At 40.2% G+C, this 15,996-nt stretch overlaps 1 protein-coding gene across 6 annotated transcripts in view; it reads left to right on the forward strand.

Moving 5' to 3' along the window:
* Positions 1-14,863, forward strand: part of trip12 (thyroid hormone receptor interactor 12) — a 28,577-nt gene extending 13,714 nt beyond the window's left edge. For 4 of the 6 annotated variants that reach the window (XM_053321385.1, XM_053321389.1, XM_053321386.1 and 1 more), the window contains 26 exons: positions 391-547; positions 772-925; positions 1,369-1,597; positions 1,796-1,914; positions 4,292-4,499; positions 4,863-4,963; positions 5,461-5,635; positions 5,799-5,940; positions 6,096-6,287; positions 6,511-6,662; positions 6,771-6,928; positions 7,189-7,262; positions 7,392-7,591; positions 7,908-8,035; positions 8,371-8,522; positions 8,696-8,838; positions 10,220-10,376; positions 10,643-10,741; positions 10,984-11,098; positions 11,364-11,518; positions 11,900-12,064; positions 12,187-12,351; positions 12,460-12,573; positions 12,746-12,840; positions 13,143-13,246; positions 13,347-14,863. In XM_053321385.1, coding sequence (XP_053177360.1) covers positions 391-547; positions 772-925; positions 1,369-1,597; positions 1,796-1,914; positions 4,292-4,499; positions 4,863-4,963; positions 5,461-5,635; positions 5,799-5,940; positions 6,096-6,287; positions 6,511-6,662; positions 6,771-6,928; positions 7,189-7,262; positions 7,392-7,591; positions 7,908-8,035; positions 8,371-8,522; positions 8,696-8,838; positions 10,220-10,376; positions 10,643-10,741; positions 10,984-11,098; positions 11,364-11,518; positions 11,900-12,064; positions 12,187-12,351; positions 12,460-12,573; positions 12,746-12,840; positions 13,143-13,246; positions 13,347-13,543 — 3,850 coding nt within the window. In that variant the 3' untranslated portion in view covers positions 13,544-14,863. The remainder of the gene's footprint in view (positions 1-390; positions 548-771; positions 926-1,368; positions 1,598-1,795; positions 1,915-4,291; positions 4,500-4,862; positions 4,964-5,460; positions 5,636-5,798; positions 5,941-6,095; positions 6,288-6,510; positions 6,663-6,770; positions 6,929-7,188; positions 7,263-7,391; positions 7,592-7,907; positions 8,036-8,370; positions 8,523-8,695; positions 8,839-10,219; positions 10,377-10,642; positions 10,742-10,983; positions 11,099-11,363; positions 11,519-11,899; positions 12,065-12,186; positions 12,352-12,459; positions 12,574-12,745; positions 12,841-13,142; positions 13,247-13,346) is intronic. The other 2 variants (XM_053321388.1, XM_053321390.1) reach the window with 1 other exon arrangement.
* Positions 14,864-15,996: the final 1,133 nt, after the last annotated feature.

Raw genomic sequence — 15,996 nt, forward strand, 5'->3', positions numbered from 1 at the left:
GCAGATAAACCCACTACTATCTGCATGGCTGGCTAATATGCATAATATCTGACTTATGACTAAACGCCTGCAAGCATAATATTCTCTAAATCTCTTCTGATCCATGATTTACAAAAAGTAATCTATCATATACACAGATGTGGGTCTTGCCACAAGTGTTACACCTGCATCTTCCTAAAATTAAATTAGACAGTCTGTCATTTTCATATAGAGCTTGTGTTTTAGTTTTTTCTCAAATTTGAACGAACAAATATGTGTTACTTTTCTGTTGGAGCACAAAGTCATGTGACAGTGTTTCATGTCTGAAGCATTTACATAAACTTGTTGAGATAAAAATCAAACCCATATCACAGCTAAAATGAGAACCTGAAACCACTTTTGTTCTTGCAGTGAGCTGATGCCCTGCTTGCCTAGAGAGGGCATCTTCGCAGTGGATGTAATGCTGAAGAAGGGAAGCGCCCAGACAACAGAAGGAGCAATCTGGCAGTGGAGGGATGATCGGGGACTGTGGCATCCTTATAACCGCATTGACAGCCGCATCATTGAGGTATGAATGCATCATGTGTCACCCATGTATTATATTTTTAAAACAACCTCTAAATCTACAATGAAATCATTATTAATGGAGGGATAGACTCATTTTTGTGCCATTTGTTAAAATGTTGCATTAGATGACAGCAGTCAACCCATTTATGGTGTGTTAGCATTTGTTAATAAATGTACACACATATAATCCATATGGGTTACTGATTTTGGGTGTCTTGCAAACAGACGGCCCACCAGAATGGTGAAGACGAGATCAGCTTGTCAACTCTTGGCCGTGTGTATACGATTGACTTCAACTCTATGCAGCAGATCAATGAAGACACAGGAACAGCACGTGGGATCCAGAGGAAGCCTAATCCTCTCGCCAATCCTAACACAGGTAATACAGACATTTGTGTTGAGATGAGTATTTCTATTTTATCTTAATATAAATGAGCCAGAAACACTTGGTGGGTTGATCTATTTATCAAACATATAAAGGAATAATCCAAAAAAAGCCATCACACACTCACTGCCTGTTGGTGTTTTTAGCTTGCTGCTCTGTGGAGGATGGCAGCTATAATCAGCTTAGATTCACAAGTCATGATTTCAACACTGACCCAGTTTTGTGTCAAAAAACCTATAAAAGGGAATACTTAACTGTGTTGTTGTCATTTTTTAATTGGACAAATCTGCCATGCATGTGAACTGAGTGCACGTTTTGATACTTTGCCCGATTCTCACACACTTACATAAGCTTATACCAGCCTTTTTCTCCATTTTGTGATAGCTTCAATGTACAGTGTGATTCAGGAGAATAATACTGTTTGCTTCTATTTTCAGGGAGTCACCAAGAGGTGCGCCGCGAAGATGCACGAGCCCAGCTGATGAAGGAGGACCCTGAGCTGGCAAAGTGCTTTATCAAAACTCTGTTTGGGGTCTTGTATGAGGTGTACAGTTCATCTGCTGGCCCTGCTGTTAGACACAAGTGCCTTAGAGCCATCCTCAGGATCATCTACTTTGCTGATGCAGAGCTGCTGAAGGATGTGCTGAGGAACCATGCTGTGTCCAGGTAACACCATCACACAGACTGATGTCACGGGTGCTAGGGCAGGTTATCTTAAAAAATGGCTAAACGTGTAATATTTGAAAACACTTGGCATTTAATAATATAATCAAACACCAGACAATGACTGGCGACAAGCAACCATAGTGTACTCTGAGTTGATAGTAAACTGACTTGTATCTCTCTGTGTGTTCATTTCTACAGTCACATTGCCTCCATGCTATCCAGCCAGGACCTGAAGATTGTAGTGGGTTCTTTGCAGATGGCTGAGATCCTCATGCAGAAGCTACCTGATGTCTTCAGCGTGTATTTCAGAAGAGAAGGTAACGTGTGTTCAAAATTAAATTTAGTTTTCCACAGTACACATAATCATTAATTTCCTCCCCTTTTTAGATGGCTTACAAATCCATTAGGCCTGTGTTTTCTTACAGTCTGTAAATGGTTTTAATTTGGCTACAGTATGTTTGGCTGGTGGTATTCTTTTGTATTTCATATCCAGTGCTGTGTCCCTTTTTTAAGGAGACTCAGCATTTGACATACAAAGCCACAATCCTCAGCCAGGTCCAGTTGTCTCTTACCTAACCCACACATGAACACAAGAAAACAAGGTTACAGCATGATACCTTTCCAGAGTCGTAAAAGTCTGTGCACTGTTTTTCTGATCAGCCTTTAAATGCAATAACATGTTACTCCAACTGGACTTGTATTTCATCGTCTCACAATGTCTCACTTCAACCAACACGGCCACACCAGCCCCTTTGTATTGTTTTACACAGGGCTGTTTTCAGTCTGAATGCAGCTGAGGAGTTCCTGTATGTTACTGAACAACAATAAAACCTTGAAAAAACAAAAGCAGCAGTTTAACAAGAATAAGAACACAATATATACAGTTGTGTTCAAAATAATAGCAGCGTGTGTAAAAAAGTGTGAAAAGCTCAAAATTCTTATAATAGCATTTATTTCCATACATGCAAATGCATTGGGAACACTGCACATCCTATTTTAAATCAAAACATGAACAAAAAATTATCAGATATGTCATTACTGTACAGAAAGTGAAGAAAAAGGAAATGATATGCTATTCAAAATAATAGCAGTGTGGAGTTCAACCAGGAAGGTCATTCAGCTGTGAAAAAACAGGTGTCAAACAGGTGGCCCTTAAGGACAAAGGCAGCAAATGTTGTACATGCTGGTTCTAGCACATTTCTCTCTGACAATCAGAGTAAAATGGGTCAAACATTATTCAGAAGAACAGCGTGCTTTGATTAAAAAGTTGATTGGAGAGGGGAAAACATATAAAGAAGTGCAGAAAATGATAGGCTGCTTAGCTATAATGATCTCAAATGCTTTAAAAATGGCAAAGACTCAGCCAATGATCAGCTCCAGGGAGATCAAAGAAGGTCTAAAGTTACCTGTTAGTACTGTAACAATTAGAAGATGCCTGTGTGAAGCCATGCTTCCGGCAAGAAGCCCCCGCAAAGTCCCATTGTTGAAAAAACGACATGGGCTGAAGAGGTTACAATTTGCCAAAGAAAATATTGACTGGCTTAAAGAGAAATGGCACAACATTTTGTGGACTGATGAAAGCAAGATTGTTCTTTTTGGGTCCAGGGGCTGCAAACAGTTTGTCAGACGACCCCCAAACACTGAATTAAAGCCACAGTCCACTGTGAAGACAGTTAGTGGATGATGTTTCTCATACTATAGTGCCGGGCCTATTTATTGCATAACAGGCATCATGGATCAGTTTATATACTTCCTTACTTACTATATACTTGAAGAGGTCATGTTGCCTTATGCCAAAGAGGAAATGCCTTTGGAAATGACCCCAAACACACTAGAAAGCGAGCAGCATCTTTCTTCAAGACCAACAACATTAACGTTATGGAGTGGCCAGCACAATCCCCAGACCTTAATCCAATAGAAAACTTGTGGGGATGCATCAAAAATGCTGTTTCTGAGGCAAAACCAAGAAATGCAGAGGAATTGTGGAATGTAGTCTTGGGCTGGAATACCTGTTCACAGGTGCCAAAAGTTGGTCGACTCCATGCAACACAGATGTGAAGCAATTCTCAAAAACAGTGGTTATACAACTAAATATTAATTCAGTGATTCACAGGAAAACTAAATATTCAAGCATTTTTCGGTTTATACAGTAAATGTTTGAGTTTGTAAAGAAGAAATGCAGACACTGCTATTTTTTTGAACATCATATTATTTCCTTTTTCTTCACTTTCTGTAAGGGAATTACAAATTTGATCATATTTTGTTCATGTTTTGATTTGGAATAGGATGTGCAGTGTTCCCAATGCATTTTGCGGGTATGGAAATAAATGCTATTATAAGAATTTTGAGCTTTACTCACTTTTTTTTACACACAATGCTATTATTTTAAACACAACTGTACATACAATAGACACATATTGCTGTTCTCTTCACTCATGTTACTCAGAATAGGTGACCTTAAGTTTTGCTTTTCTAACACATGCGTAGTTGATGTACTTGCTGTCTGTGCAGTCCGCATGGGCACAAATTTTTGCCTGCACGCAATGTCTCTGACATTTACACACAGACCCTTGCAGCCACACGAACATGGAAATTATGAATTGGCCTCAACTGGACACAATTTGGTGTCTGTTTTGCTTTCTTAAGAAGTCTTCCAACACGTTCTAAAGTATCTTTTTCTCCTCTCTTCTCCAGGTGTAATGCACCAGGTTAAGAACCTGGCAGAGTCTGAGAGCTTTCTGGTCACCAGTCCCCCCAAGGCTTGCCCCAGTGGTACTGCCAGTCTGTGCACTACCACCATCAGCACTGCATCCACCACATCTGCTAATAATGCAACTCCTGACCTGGGCTCGCCCAGCTTCCAGCACAGCATGGATGACTCACTGGATCTCAGCCCTCAAGGGTGAGTATGTGGCCATGTGTGGCTTTGGTTTAGCTGTTATTGTAAGGCTTTTTGAAATAACTTGTAGCACAGGGCCCTGGATTCACTCACGCTGGAAACTAAACACATAAACACATATTGCACTCACGTCCTCCAACCTTAAAACAGTTGGAGCCAATTACCTCGCCTTACAGCAAGCTCTAGAAATTCTGTTGGAAACTATTCATGAAAAAATGTAAACATGCAAAAAACTGTTTACCTAAGAATTCACCGTTTTTGTTTGTTGATACATGTATCCTTTTTCAAAACCTCCACATTTAGCAGTCTCACATATTTTTGTACTTTATCCAAGATCATTTTATGAATACATTTCTCTCTCCTCAGGCGGTTAAGTGATGTCCTAAAGAGGAAACGGCTCCCAAAAAGAGGGCCAAGAAGGCCAAAATACTCTCCCCCAAGGGATGACGATAAAGTAGACAATCAGGGTAAGTTATATCTTTACCCTCGCTCTAAATGTGATGGTTGAAGGTCTCATCACCATCAGTCATGTGAATTAAAACATGAGGAAAAAACGGACTCTGTTTTGTCCAAAGAAAAATATTGCTGCCATCCAGATCGTCCAGTTTGTTCCTTACTTCACTAAATTACTCTTTAATGTTTTATATCATGTGCTACTGAGTGTAGATGCATAGAGTCAGCTAACACCTGCATCGATGCTAAGAAAGCCATCTGTAAAACGTTTTGCATGAAGAAAACGTATCAGAGCTTATCTAATAGATGCTTGTGTATATTTGCTGTGTTTAATGATCCATCATTTTCAAACAATATTGACAGCAGGTTCTGCTGCTGTTCAGGACTGGCAAGTTTGTTATCGATTCCTTAAAGCATATTTGAATGGTCATGAATAGAAATGTGTGCTCTTAGTTTTGTTGTTTATCTGCTTTATATTTCCTCACTAATTTATCTTATGGGTTCTCAACAGCTAAAAGCCCCACCAGTACTCAGTCACCCAAATCGTCCTTCTTGGCCAGTCTTAATCCCAAGACCTGGGGCAAGCTCGGTGCCCAGACTAACAATGCCAACTCAGAGCCCTCACGCACAGCGGGGGTGAGTGGCCTGGCAAGGGCACCTCCCAAGGACTCGATTTCAAATAACAGGTACGATGATGAGAGCAATTAACGCTAATATGTTGATATTTTTTTTGTAAATGTCTGACTTGTATTTGAAAGAGTTTGGAATGATCCAAATCACACATTTTTGTAGTTGAGCATTGAGACTTCTGTTTGCAGTCAGTGAAATACTTTTCTTTCCCTTTTGTAGAGATAAAATAAAGGCCTGGATCAAAGAACAGGCCAGTAAGTTTGTGGAGCGCTACTTCAACTCTGAAAATGTAGATGGCAGCAACCCTGCACTGAATGTACTCCAGAGACTTTGCACAGCCACCGAGCAGCTCAACCTGCAGGTAAATTTACACATTGTCAGTAAAGTTGAAATCGATCAAACTGGTAGCTTACAAACTTTATTATGTCCTTTTAATATAAGATAGATAATAACATTTACGAGACATTACGGACTAACAATGAGATGTTTTCTTTGTGTTATGTTCCTGTTTCTAAGGTGGATGGAGGTATGGAGTGCCTGGTGGAGATCTCCAGTATTGTATCGGAATCTGACGTTTCGTCTTTTGAGATCCAGCACAGTGGGCTGGTGAAGCAGCTCCTGGTCTACCTGACCTCAAATACTGACAGGGACTTGCTTAGCCGTGACATCCGGCTCAAGAGGTTCCTTCATGTCTTCGCTGGCTGTCCGGTGAGTAAAGACATATTAGTTGAAAGTGAAATGTGAAACTTGATGTCTGAAAATGACTTAAAATAACTAAAGGAGGTGCCGCATATAGACTATAAAGGGCTTTATAGTCTGTATGCGGTGGATGTTGTACATACACATTAAACATTTGGAGTCCTCCCTCATGTTTTCTGTTTGTCTTGTACTCTGTTAATTTTAACCTTCTCTTCTGCCATGTGGTTTGCAGGTTCCAGGAATGGAGCCTGTTGGTCGTCTGGACCCAACAGAGAACGGGCCTTACCTGGCCCTGGTGCACAAAATGAACAGCTGCCTGAGCCAAATGGAGCAGTTCCCTGTCAAAGTGCACGACTTCCCCAGCGGTAACGGCAATGGGAGCAGGTCAGTGGATTCACTGTTTATGTTTTGATAATAATAAATATATATATTTAACCTTTTAATACTGTTTGGAACATGTTTGCTGAAAACACAATGAATCTGTCTCTTCAGGGGCTCTCAAGCACTAAAGTTCTTCAACACACATCAACTGAAGTGTCAGCTGCAGAGACACCCAGATTGCACTAATGTTAAACAGTGGAAAGGCGGCCCTGTGAAGATTGACCCCCTTGCTCTGGTTCAAGCCATTGAGAGATACCTTGTTGTCAGAGGTTGGTATTGTTCAGTTATGTTTGGAGAGGCTGTAGACTACTATGTGTCTCCATGACTACAGCTGGAGCCATTAACAGCTCGTTAGAGTCTATAACATGGGTGAAAGGTCACTCTGATTGCATGTCAGCTTTCCCCCTGTAAACACTGCTAATTGGATTCTATTTAGTGTCCTGTTTTTTTGTAATCTGTTTTCATAATCAGTTCACAAATCACAATGTCTTCGCTGGTGGTTTGCTAACTTGAATGCTTGTCTGTACAGGGTACGGCCGAATCAGAGAAGAGGATGAAGACAGTGATGATGATGGGTCAGATGACGAAATAGACGAGTCATTGGTATGCGACGCTGTTCAAATACAGTTCATCATTAATCTGTACCCAAACACATCCATGTGGATATTTGTATTGGCTTTAATCTAACTAGACTGTTACTAATAAACCATTTGTAACTTATTGGTTACTCAGGCGGCCCAGTTCCTGAATTCTGGCAGTGTGCGTCACAGACTACAGTTCTACATCGGTGACCACTTGCTGCCATACAACATGACAGTATACCAGGCTGTGCGGCAGTACAGTCTTCAGGCAGAAGAAGAAAGAGAGTCCACAGACGACGAGGCAAACCCACTCGGGCGAGCTGGAATCTGGACCAAAACGCACACAATTTGGTAAGAAGGCATTTTCTTAAGCTATACTGGTTCATTATGGATACACAGGTTTTTCCCTTATGGAGGCTTCTTGTTTCTTAATATTCCTGATCTTTTTAGGGGGCATTCTCAAATTAAGTAAACGTTTCGCCTTTACTGTCACCTTTGAAACAATAGAGTAATGGTTTTATTCCTAAATATAGGAGTCCTTAAAGTCTTAACAGAAATGGATGAAAAATGTTTTCTTGTGTATTCATACTGGTTTCTAGCTGTGCAGATTTACGTATTTAAATGTGTGTATTTATTTATTTAAATGTCCCATTTTGTTTCCTGACAGGTATAAACCTGTGAGAGAGGATGAGGATGGCAGCAAAGATGCTGTGGGTGGAAAGAGGGGCAGAGCCCAGACGGCTCCCACCAAAACCTCACCTCGCAACGCCAAGAAGCAGGATGAGCTGTGGCATGGTGAGAATCTGTCATGATAATCTAAATATTATTGTTAAAAACTGACCAGTGCAGATTTAAACGTAGGTATATTAAGGCTTGTTATTTAACTGTTATATTTTGCTGTATGTAAGATTTCACATTGTCAGAGCTTGAGCTCATCAAGGTCATTTATACTGAGAGAATACCTGGGTTAGATGTTCGTAAAAGCAAGAAGTATTTATTTGAGTTGCCAGATACCAAGAAAATCATGTACTGTGCATCTGGTCAGTTTTTAAAACACACAGACTTCATTCAGACAGAAGAAAAGAAGTCTTTACAGTCAAACTTCATTTGTTGACTCCCATTACTTCCAGATGGTGTGTGTCCCAGCGTCATCAATCCCTTAGATACATACCTCAGTTCGGAGCCACCAGAGACCATAACCTTTGATGACCCCTCTTTAGAGGTCAACCTGCTGCTGAGGGTCCTGCACTCCATCAGTAGATACTGGTTCTACTTGTATGAAGTAAGATTTAGGAGCAGTTTTGTTCCTGCTTTATGTTGCCTTGTAATCTCACTTATAACATTGGTGACATCAGACACCTACGGTTTTAAAAAGTCAGCTTGTTTTGTGTTGAATTATGAATCATGAAATGAGTGAAATATATGAAGTAACATGTTTTGTTTTTCATTTTGCAGAATGCTGTGTGTAAGGAAATCATTGCTACCAGTGAGTTCATTAACAGTAAGCTGACAGCCAAAGCCAACCGTCAGCTACAAGACCCGCTGGTCATTATGACGGGGAACATCCCCACTTGGCTTATCGAGCTGGGAAAGACCTGGTAAATATTGTTTTTCATTTGACCAAAAGAAGGATTTAGTATCAGACCTGTCACCTGTAATCTTATTTTAGTGACAGCGTATTTTTTGTAAACATTTATGTATGTTCATCCGAAAGCTACAAAATGAACTGTGTGGTCCCTCAAGGTTCAACTTTAGGTCCTACTCTTTTTAATCTGTATACGCTACTACAGGGAAACATCCTGAGGAGGCACAGCATCAATTTCTACAGCTATCACACAACTTTACATCACTGTGTCTCCTGGAGACCCAGGGCCAATAGATGCACTTTTTAACTCTAGCTTAGATATTAAATTATGGATGGCTGAGAATTTTGTACAGTTCAACCAGGACAAATCAGTCATTGGTACTGAAGCCTAAGAGAGAGTTTTGAACCCCACATTAGAAATGTCACCAAAAATGCATTTTATCATTTAAATAACTTTGCCAGATGTTGACTTCTCCTCTCTCGAGCCATCACAGAGACACTAATGAACAATTTTATTACCTGCAGAATAGAATACTGTAATGCTCTGTTTTCTGGTCTCCAGGAAAATAATGTATCTCAGTTACACTTAATTCAGAACTGAGCTGCACGTGTGCTGATAAAGACCAGAAAGAGAGCACACATTACACAAAAAATCTCTGCTCTAGCTACCTGCTTCAGAATCGATTGTAAGATCGTTTTATTGGTTTATAAAGCTCATATATAAACCAATAGTCCTTCCTATTTATCAGATTTGCTTTTATCTTATGAACCCTCTAGAACCCTCAGGTCTTCTGGTAGTGACCTTTTTTAATTATTCCCAAATAATAAAATCCATGGAGAGGCATCTTTTTATTTCTGTGGTCCTCGTCTCTAGAACAGCCTTCCTGAAGACTTGAGGGCAGCAGAGTGTTGATATTTCTAAAAGACCTACCTTTTTTAAATTTGGCCGTCAATTGAATTTTTTATTATTTATGAATCCTTTTTTATCAAAGCCTTTTTATTTTCTATTTTAGCCTATTTTAGTACTTGGACTGTTCTGTTACTTGACTACTTTTACCTTTTTACTCCTAACATCTATTTTATTCTTTCTTTTTATATATTTTTTATATTTTAATTAATCTTTTATTAGTTTTTTATTATTTATATTTGCATTTTTATCCTACCTCTGGTGTTTCCTAATTGCAAATTCTTGAGGGTTGGCGTTTCCTGAGTTCCTATTTTTATTTATTTATTTCTGTCTGTTTGTTTGTTCTGACTATGTAAAGCACTTAGTGTTACATCACGATGTATGAAAAGTGCTATACAAATACAAGTCTGATTAATGAATGTACAGCTTCATAACAAAAATGTATGTGGTTCTCACAACACTCATCCTGTTCTTTCTGTCTCTGCAGCCCTTTCTTCTTCCCGTTCGACACCCGGCAGATGTTGTTCTACGTAACTGCCTTTGATCGCGACAGAGCCATGCAGCGCTTACTGGACACAAATCCTGAGATCAACCAGTCAGATTCTCAGGACAGCAGAGTCGCACCACGTCTGGACAGGAAAAAGGTGCAGTCTTCTGCCACGTAGTGTTAGACGTAACATTTAAAGGAATCCACCAGTTAGTGACTTTGTATCCTGTAACATGTTGATACGTTATCACTGTGGATGTCATCAGTCACACTTGGTAGTGGTTGGTTGTCTTTTTAGATATTTATTGAATTTTGTTTGTTCACCAGTTTTTTTTGTTTTAAATCAACGGTACCTGTACCACCGTTTCTCTACCTGATCTTTACTGTATTAAATTCCTCCCTCTCCTCATTTTTTTTTTTCAGAGGACGATAAACCGCGATGAGCTGCTAAAACAGGCAGAGTCTGTGATGCAGGACCTCGGCAGCTCCAGGGCAATGTTGGAGATTCAGTATGAAAATGAGGTAACTGCTCTTTTTTCTCAATTAAGCCAAGAGTTGCATTAAAAGGCTTTTCCTTCATGTTTATTCATCTTTAATGTGTTCTACACCCAGAAGTCTTTGCCATTTGCGAGAGAAAGTAATTGTATTGTCTCTGTCAGATGAAATTAGCAGAAGGATGAGGATGAGCAGTGCTGATATGATGATGTCTTCATTAGAGTCTGAACTATGGAGAACTAGAGTCTTAATGTTTGTTTTTCTTCCAGGTCGGCACAGGTCTCGGCCCCACTCTGGAGTTCTACGCTCTGGTGTCTCAGGAGCTCCAACGGGCTGATCTGGGCTTGTGGAGGGGCGAGGAGGTGACTCTGGCCAATCCTAAAGGTACCACTTCCTACTGTTTGACTGAAAAGCATGTAGTTTTGGATGTGACTGATTTTCACTTGTTTGATGTGAAACTTCAGTAACAAGGTCTGCTTTGTCTCACACTGATCACCTGTTAGTGAAGTTCAAATGAGTCTGTTGTTGACTCCAAATATGAGTGTATTGTATGTAAATATACATACTTGGTTATTTATATGGAAATGTGATGCTATATGTAGTAATTTCACTTGACTTATTGTAAGTGTACTTGTTTCTGCTTTAACAGGAAGCCAAGAGGGAACCAAGTACATGTTCAGCTCCAGAGGACTCTTTGCTGTTCCCTTCGGCAGGACAACCAAACCAGCACACATAGCCAAAATCAAAATGAAGTTCCGTTTCTTAGGAAAGCTAATGGCCAAAGCCATCATGGACTTCAGACTGGTGAGTTTTTCCTCACTTGGGTGTTAATCATTGACGTGCTTGTATTTTTAAGTCACCACAGCTTTTCTGCTCTTCTGACAGTGCTAAATGACCTGAGATTACCTGATTAGATAAAGATTATATATACATTACTCTTACATAGACATGCTGTAGTGAGACACTTCAGACATAATCAAGCACAATTGGTCCATTATTTGTTTAATCATAAATGAGATGCATTTTATATAGTTCACTACTTTTTCTTAAGACAATTGGCGTTGAGTTGACACCCAAAACATGTTACAGCATTTCAAACATTTGATTTTTAACTGAATTTGTGAATTAATTAAATTAATTAATTAATACTTATTTAATTATTTATTTAACTTCTTATTTTTCTAGCTGGACCTGCCTCTGGGGCTGCCATTTTACAAATGGATGCTACGACACGAGTTGTCCGTAAGCTCACATGACCTGGTGAACATTGACCCCAGTGTGGCCAAGTCCATCCAGCACTTGGAGGATATTATCCGCCAGAAGAAGAGACTGGAACAGGACCGATCACAGGTAGAGAGACAGAGCCTGCTCAGGTTACTCTGTATCAGTGACACAGAGCCCTGATGGATTTCTTTATGTCCAGTTAGAGCTCACTCGCTGTTAAGATTAAAACCAATCTGTTTGTGTTGTAGACCAGGGAGACCCTACAGCAGGCACTGGAGAGCCTGAACATGAACGGCTGCTCAGTGGAGGACCTGGGTTTGGACTTCACGCTCCCAGGCTTCCCCAACATTGAGCTGAAAAAGGGCGGAAAAGACGTCCCAGTCACAATCTACAACCTGGAGGAGTACCTCAGGGTATGTGAAACGCTTTTTCTTGCAATTTATACTTGATTCAATCTTACTGCTCTTTCTCTTGATGTAACCCTGTTATTTTTTGTCATTTTGTCTCCTCTCTCCCTGTAGTTGGTGGTGTATTGGACACTAAATGAAGGAGTGTCAAGACAGTTTGAGTCATTTAGGGAAGGCTTTGAGTCAGTGTTCCCCCTGCATCACCTGCAGTATTTCTATCCAGAGGAGGTAAGCAACTATTCCACTCAGTCAATGCAAATAAAAACACCTACAGTCAACTCCTAATTCAATAAATATTTCTCTACAACTACATTTATCCTCCTTACTGCATGTGTGTACATACAATGACCCAGCAGAAGTGTTATTAGAGTCATTAATTTCCTTTCCTCTCCGACTGCAGCTTGACCAGTTGCTGTGTGGCAGTAAATCAGAGACGTGGGACGTCAAGACACTGATGGAGTGCTGTCGACCAGATCACGGTTACACACATGACAGGTGAAACAACAGTCTCACAATACATCCACAAGTTTACATCATCAGTCATTACTGTGAGATTTAGTGTTTTGATATTGTATTATACAAACCAAATGAAATCATGTGACCTCTGAGGCAGATATATATCACACAGAAAATCTCCACACTTATGTCCATCACTAATAAGACTTTGTCCATCACAAGTATAGAAACAGTACGGGGTTCACCACCATCCATATCTGAAGGCTTATACCTGACTATTCTGAAGTTAAGGCACATGTTTAATGTGTATTTAATGTGTATTTGATGTGTTATTCCGACAGTCGTGCCGTGCGGTTCCTCTTTGAGGTGTTGAGCAGCTTCGATGCCGAGCAGCAGAGACTGTTTCTGCAGTTTGTCACAGGAAGCCCAAGACTGCCTGTCGGAGGTGAGTCCGAAATGATATACTGTTTTGAGCTTATTATTGTATATGATATGTAGGCGTGTATGTAGTGGACACTCACCCTGGTGCTGCTCTCATCTTTCAGGTTTCCGAAGTCTGAATCCCCCTCTGACGATTGTGAGGAAGACGTTTGAGTCGACAGAGAACCCAGACGACTTCCTCCCCTCAGTCATGACCTGCGTCAACTACCTGAAGCTGCCTGACTACTCCAGCATAGAGATCATGCGAGAGAAACTGTTGATTGCGGCTCGCGAGGGCCAGCAGTCTTTCCACCTTTCCTGATCTCTCCACATCTCACATTCAAATGCCTTCTACAGCGACTGATGAAATCATGACTTCCTTCTTAGTTTTTTTGTAATCACATACATTAAGGCTAATGTGTACAGCCTTCTTGTTAGAGAAAGCAGCTTGCAGAAAAATTAAGACTTTAAATATATATTTGCTGCCCCGGTCTCTCAAAAAAAAAAATATAAAAAAAAAAAAAGAATGGAAAGGTATTCCATGACTCAAAGAACTTAAAATATAAAAAAAGAGAGAGTAAAACTTATATCAGTAGTTGAGTAATGTTAAAAAAGATGAAAACATCTGGGTGACATTTTAAATTGCATTGCTATGTGATATTTAAAAAAGGGATGTCTCCTCTCCAGAGTGGTGGACAAACGTCACTGGGTGTGGGGGAGGACGGGGAGGGTGGGAAAGTGGGGAGGGGCGGGGGGAGGGGGGTCCATCGAGCAAGCTAGGTTTACTTTAGCTCCAAAGATCATTTGTACAGACAAATTTGCAGACTTTGCTCATTCTACACATTTGATAGAATAGCTCTTTGTTCTCATGTCTTCTCCCCTCAGTTCGTCTGTTCGCATTCTGTTCTGTATTATATTGGCCCCAGTTTGTGTGTTGCATTTTGGTTCGGCTTTCCCCCCCGTGTGTCTTTGCTTAAAGTTGTTGAAACGAGAGTTGCAGTTGGTTGAATGCGGGTAGTGATGAACGCATATTATCTCTTTTTTTCTCCCCCCTCTACCCAAGTTAAGTTTGTGTTCTGGCCTACTTACTATAGAGAGCTTCAGCTCAGTTGAAGAGTTGTAACCAATTTGTTGATCAGGTCAATTTGTTTTGCTCTTACGTTGATAAGAGTTAGTGTCTTTCTGTTGGGCCCTACCAGACGTGTAGGGTTATCTTGGTAGACCAAGCTCTGAGCAACCCTCAACACATAATGTAGCTGGGCACAAAATTTGGCTGGTCTCATTTTATCGTTTCATGGCCAGATAGCATTTCAAGTTCATTTATGGAATAAAGTTTATATGCAGTTTCACACCCTGTTTGAGGTGGGAATGTCTGCTTTACCTATTTTTTTTTAATTTTCTATATTGTCTTTATTTCTTGCTGTAGTTGATTATTATTATTATTATTATTATTATTATTTTCTTTGCACTGCTGGCTTGGAACAAACCGTGGTGTGCACCTGCAGTCTGTGGCCAGGGGAGGGCGCCACTGTATGCTCTCCTGGCCCAATCGTTCATGTGCTGGTTTCTAAGATCTGCAATAATTTACTGCATCAGGTTCATGTTTTTACCTGAACATAAATAAAGTAACTGTTTGACTCATTTTTGTTGGTGTTATTTATCCATCCCTCCGTCCCTCCATCCCTCCATTGCTCTTCCACGGTGAATCCTTGACACCATGTTGACTGTTTAGATACATGTGTTATCAGTGAAAGTGAATTTTTCAGGGCAAGTCTTGGCTCACACAGGTTTAGGGCAGTTGCCATGGAGGCAGAGGCGGGAGTAATTTCTTCAACTCACCTGGAATGTCTTTATCCCTTATCCTCTTAATCTTTACCCACCACTGGGAGCCCAAACTTTAAAATAAATGAATAAATAAAGAAGAGAACAATGGATTTAACATTTCACATTATTAATATTTAACATTAAAGTATGTGTCAGTGTTCATCAGTGATGAGAAAACTAATTGACCCTGAGCGATGAAATGTTAACTAAAAACCTCAGAGCCCCAGTGGCTTTTCTCTCACTCATAATGAGTCTATTCCTTTTCGCTGTAAACATCTGTTAGCAGACATTTCATCTGCTGTCATCTCTGTGGTCTAAAACTGCATGTTTCCCATCAGCTCAAGCAGCCACATGCTCTGTGGCACTTGATGTCCCAGTGCATGTGTTTGCTCTGGAGCAGTGTGAGGTGACAGATTTACTGCACCGCGGGAGGATTCATCATGGAATTTGGGGAAGATGAGGCCAGAGAGTGTAAAGGCTGGCGTCTCACTAACAGCAACAGAGTTTTATATCTATGATACCACCACCACCCCTTTTGAGTCATGTTGCTACATCATTAAAATACACTGAGGCTGTGAATCTAAGAGGATGGGGTCGAGGATGGCTAAAACTTCTGCTTCATATTGAACAGTGTTATATAATCTGTCAATAATTTCCAACAAGTCTATTTCATCCTTTTTTTCCTGGAGCTCTCAACTATATAACATGGCCTTCATCACCATGTGTTGACCTGTGAGCTCAGTAGCTGTTGTAATGGAATATATAACTAATGATTTAAAGCAGGTTTATTTTGTCTTTATGTTCATTAACCACATATCTTAATATTAAATGATGGTGTATGCCAACATTTCAGTGTTGCATTGACATGAAGTTGGGCTCTCGCTAAAGGCTGATTCACATAAGAATCGTCAAAACTGAAGCATCAAAAGCTGAGCATATTTTGTTAGATCC

This window comes from Scomber japonicus, chromosome 6, assembly GCF_027409825.1.
Source record: "Scomber japonicus isolate fScoJap1 chromosome 6, fScoJap1.pri, whole genome shotgun sequence".
Classification (NCBI taxonomy): domain Eukaryota; kingdom Metazoa; phylum Chordata; class Actinopteri; order Scombriformes; family Scombridae; genus Scomber; species Scomber japonicus.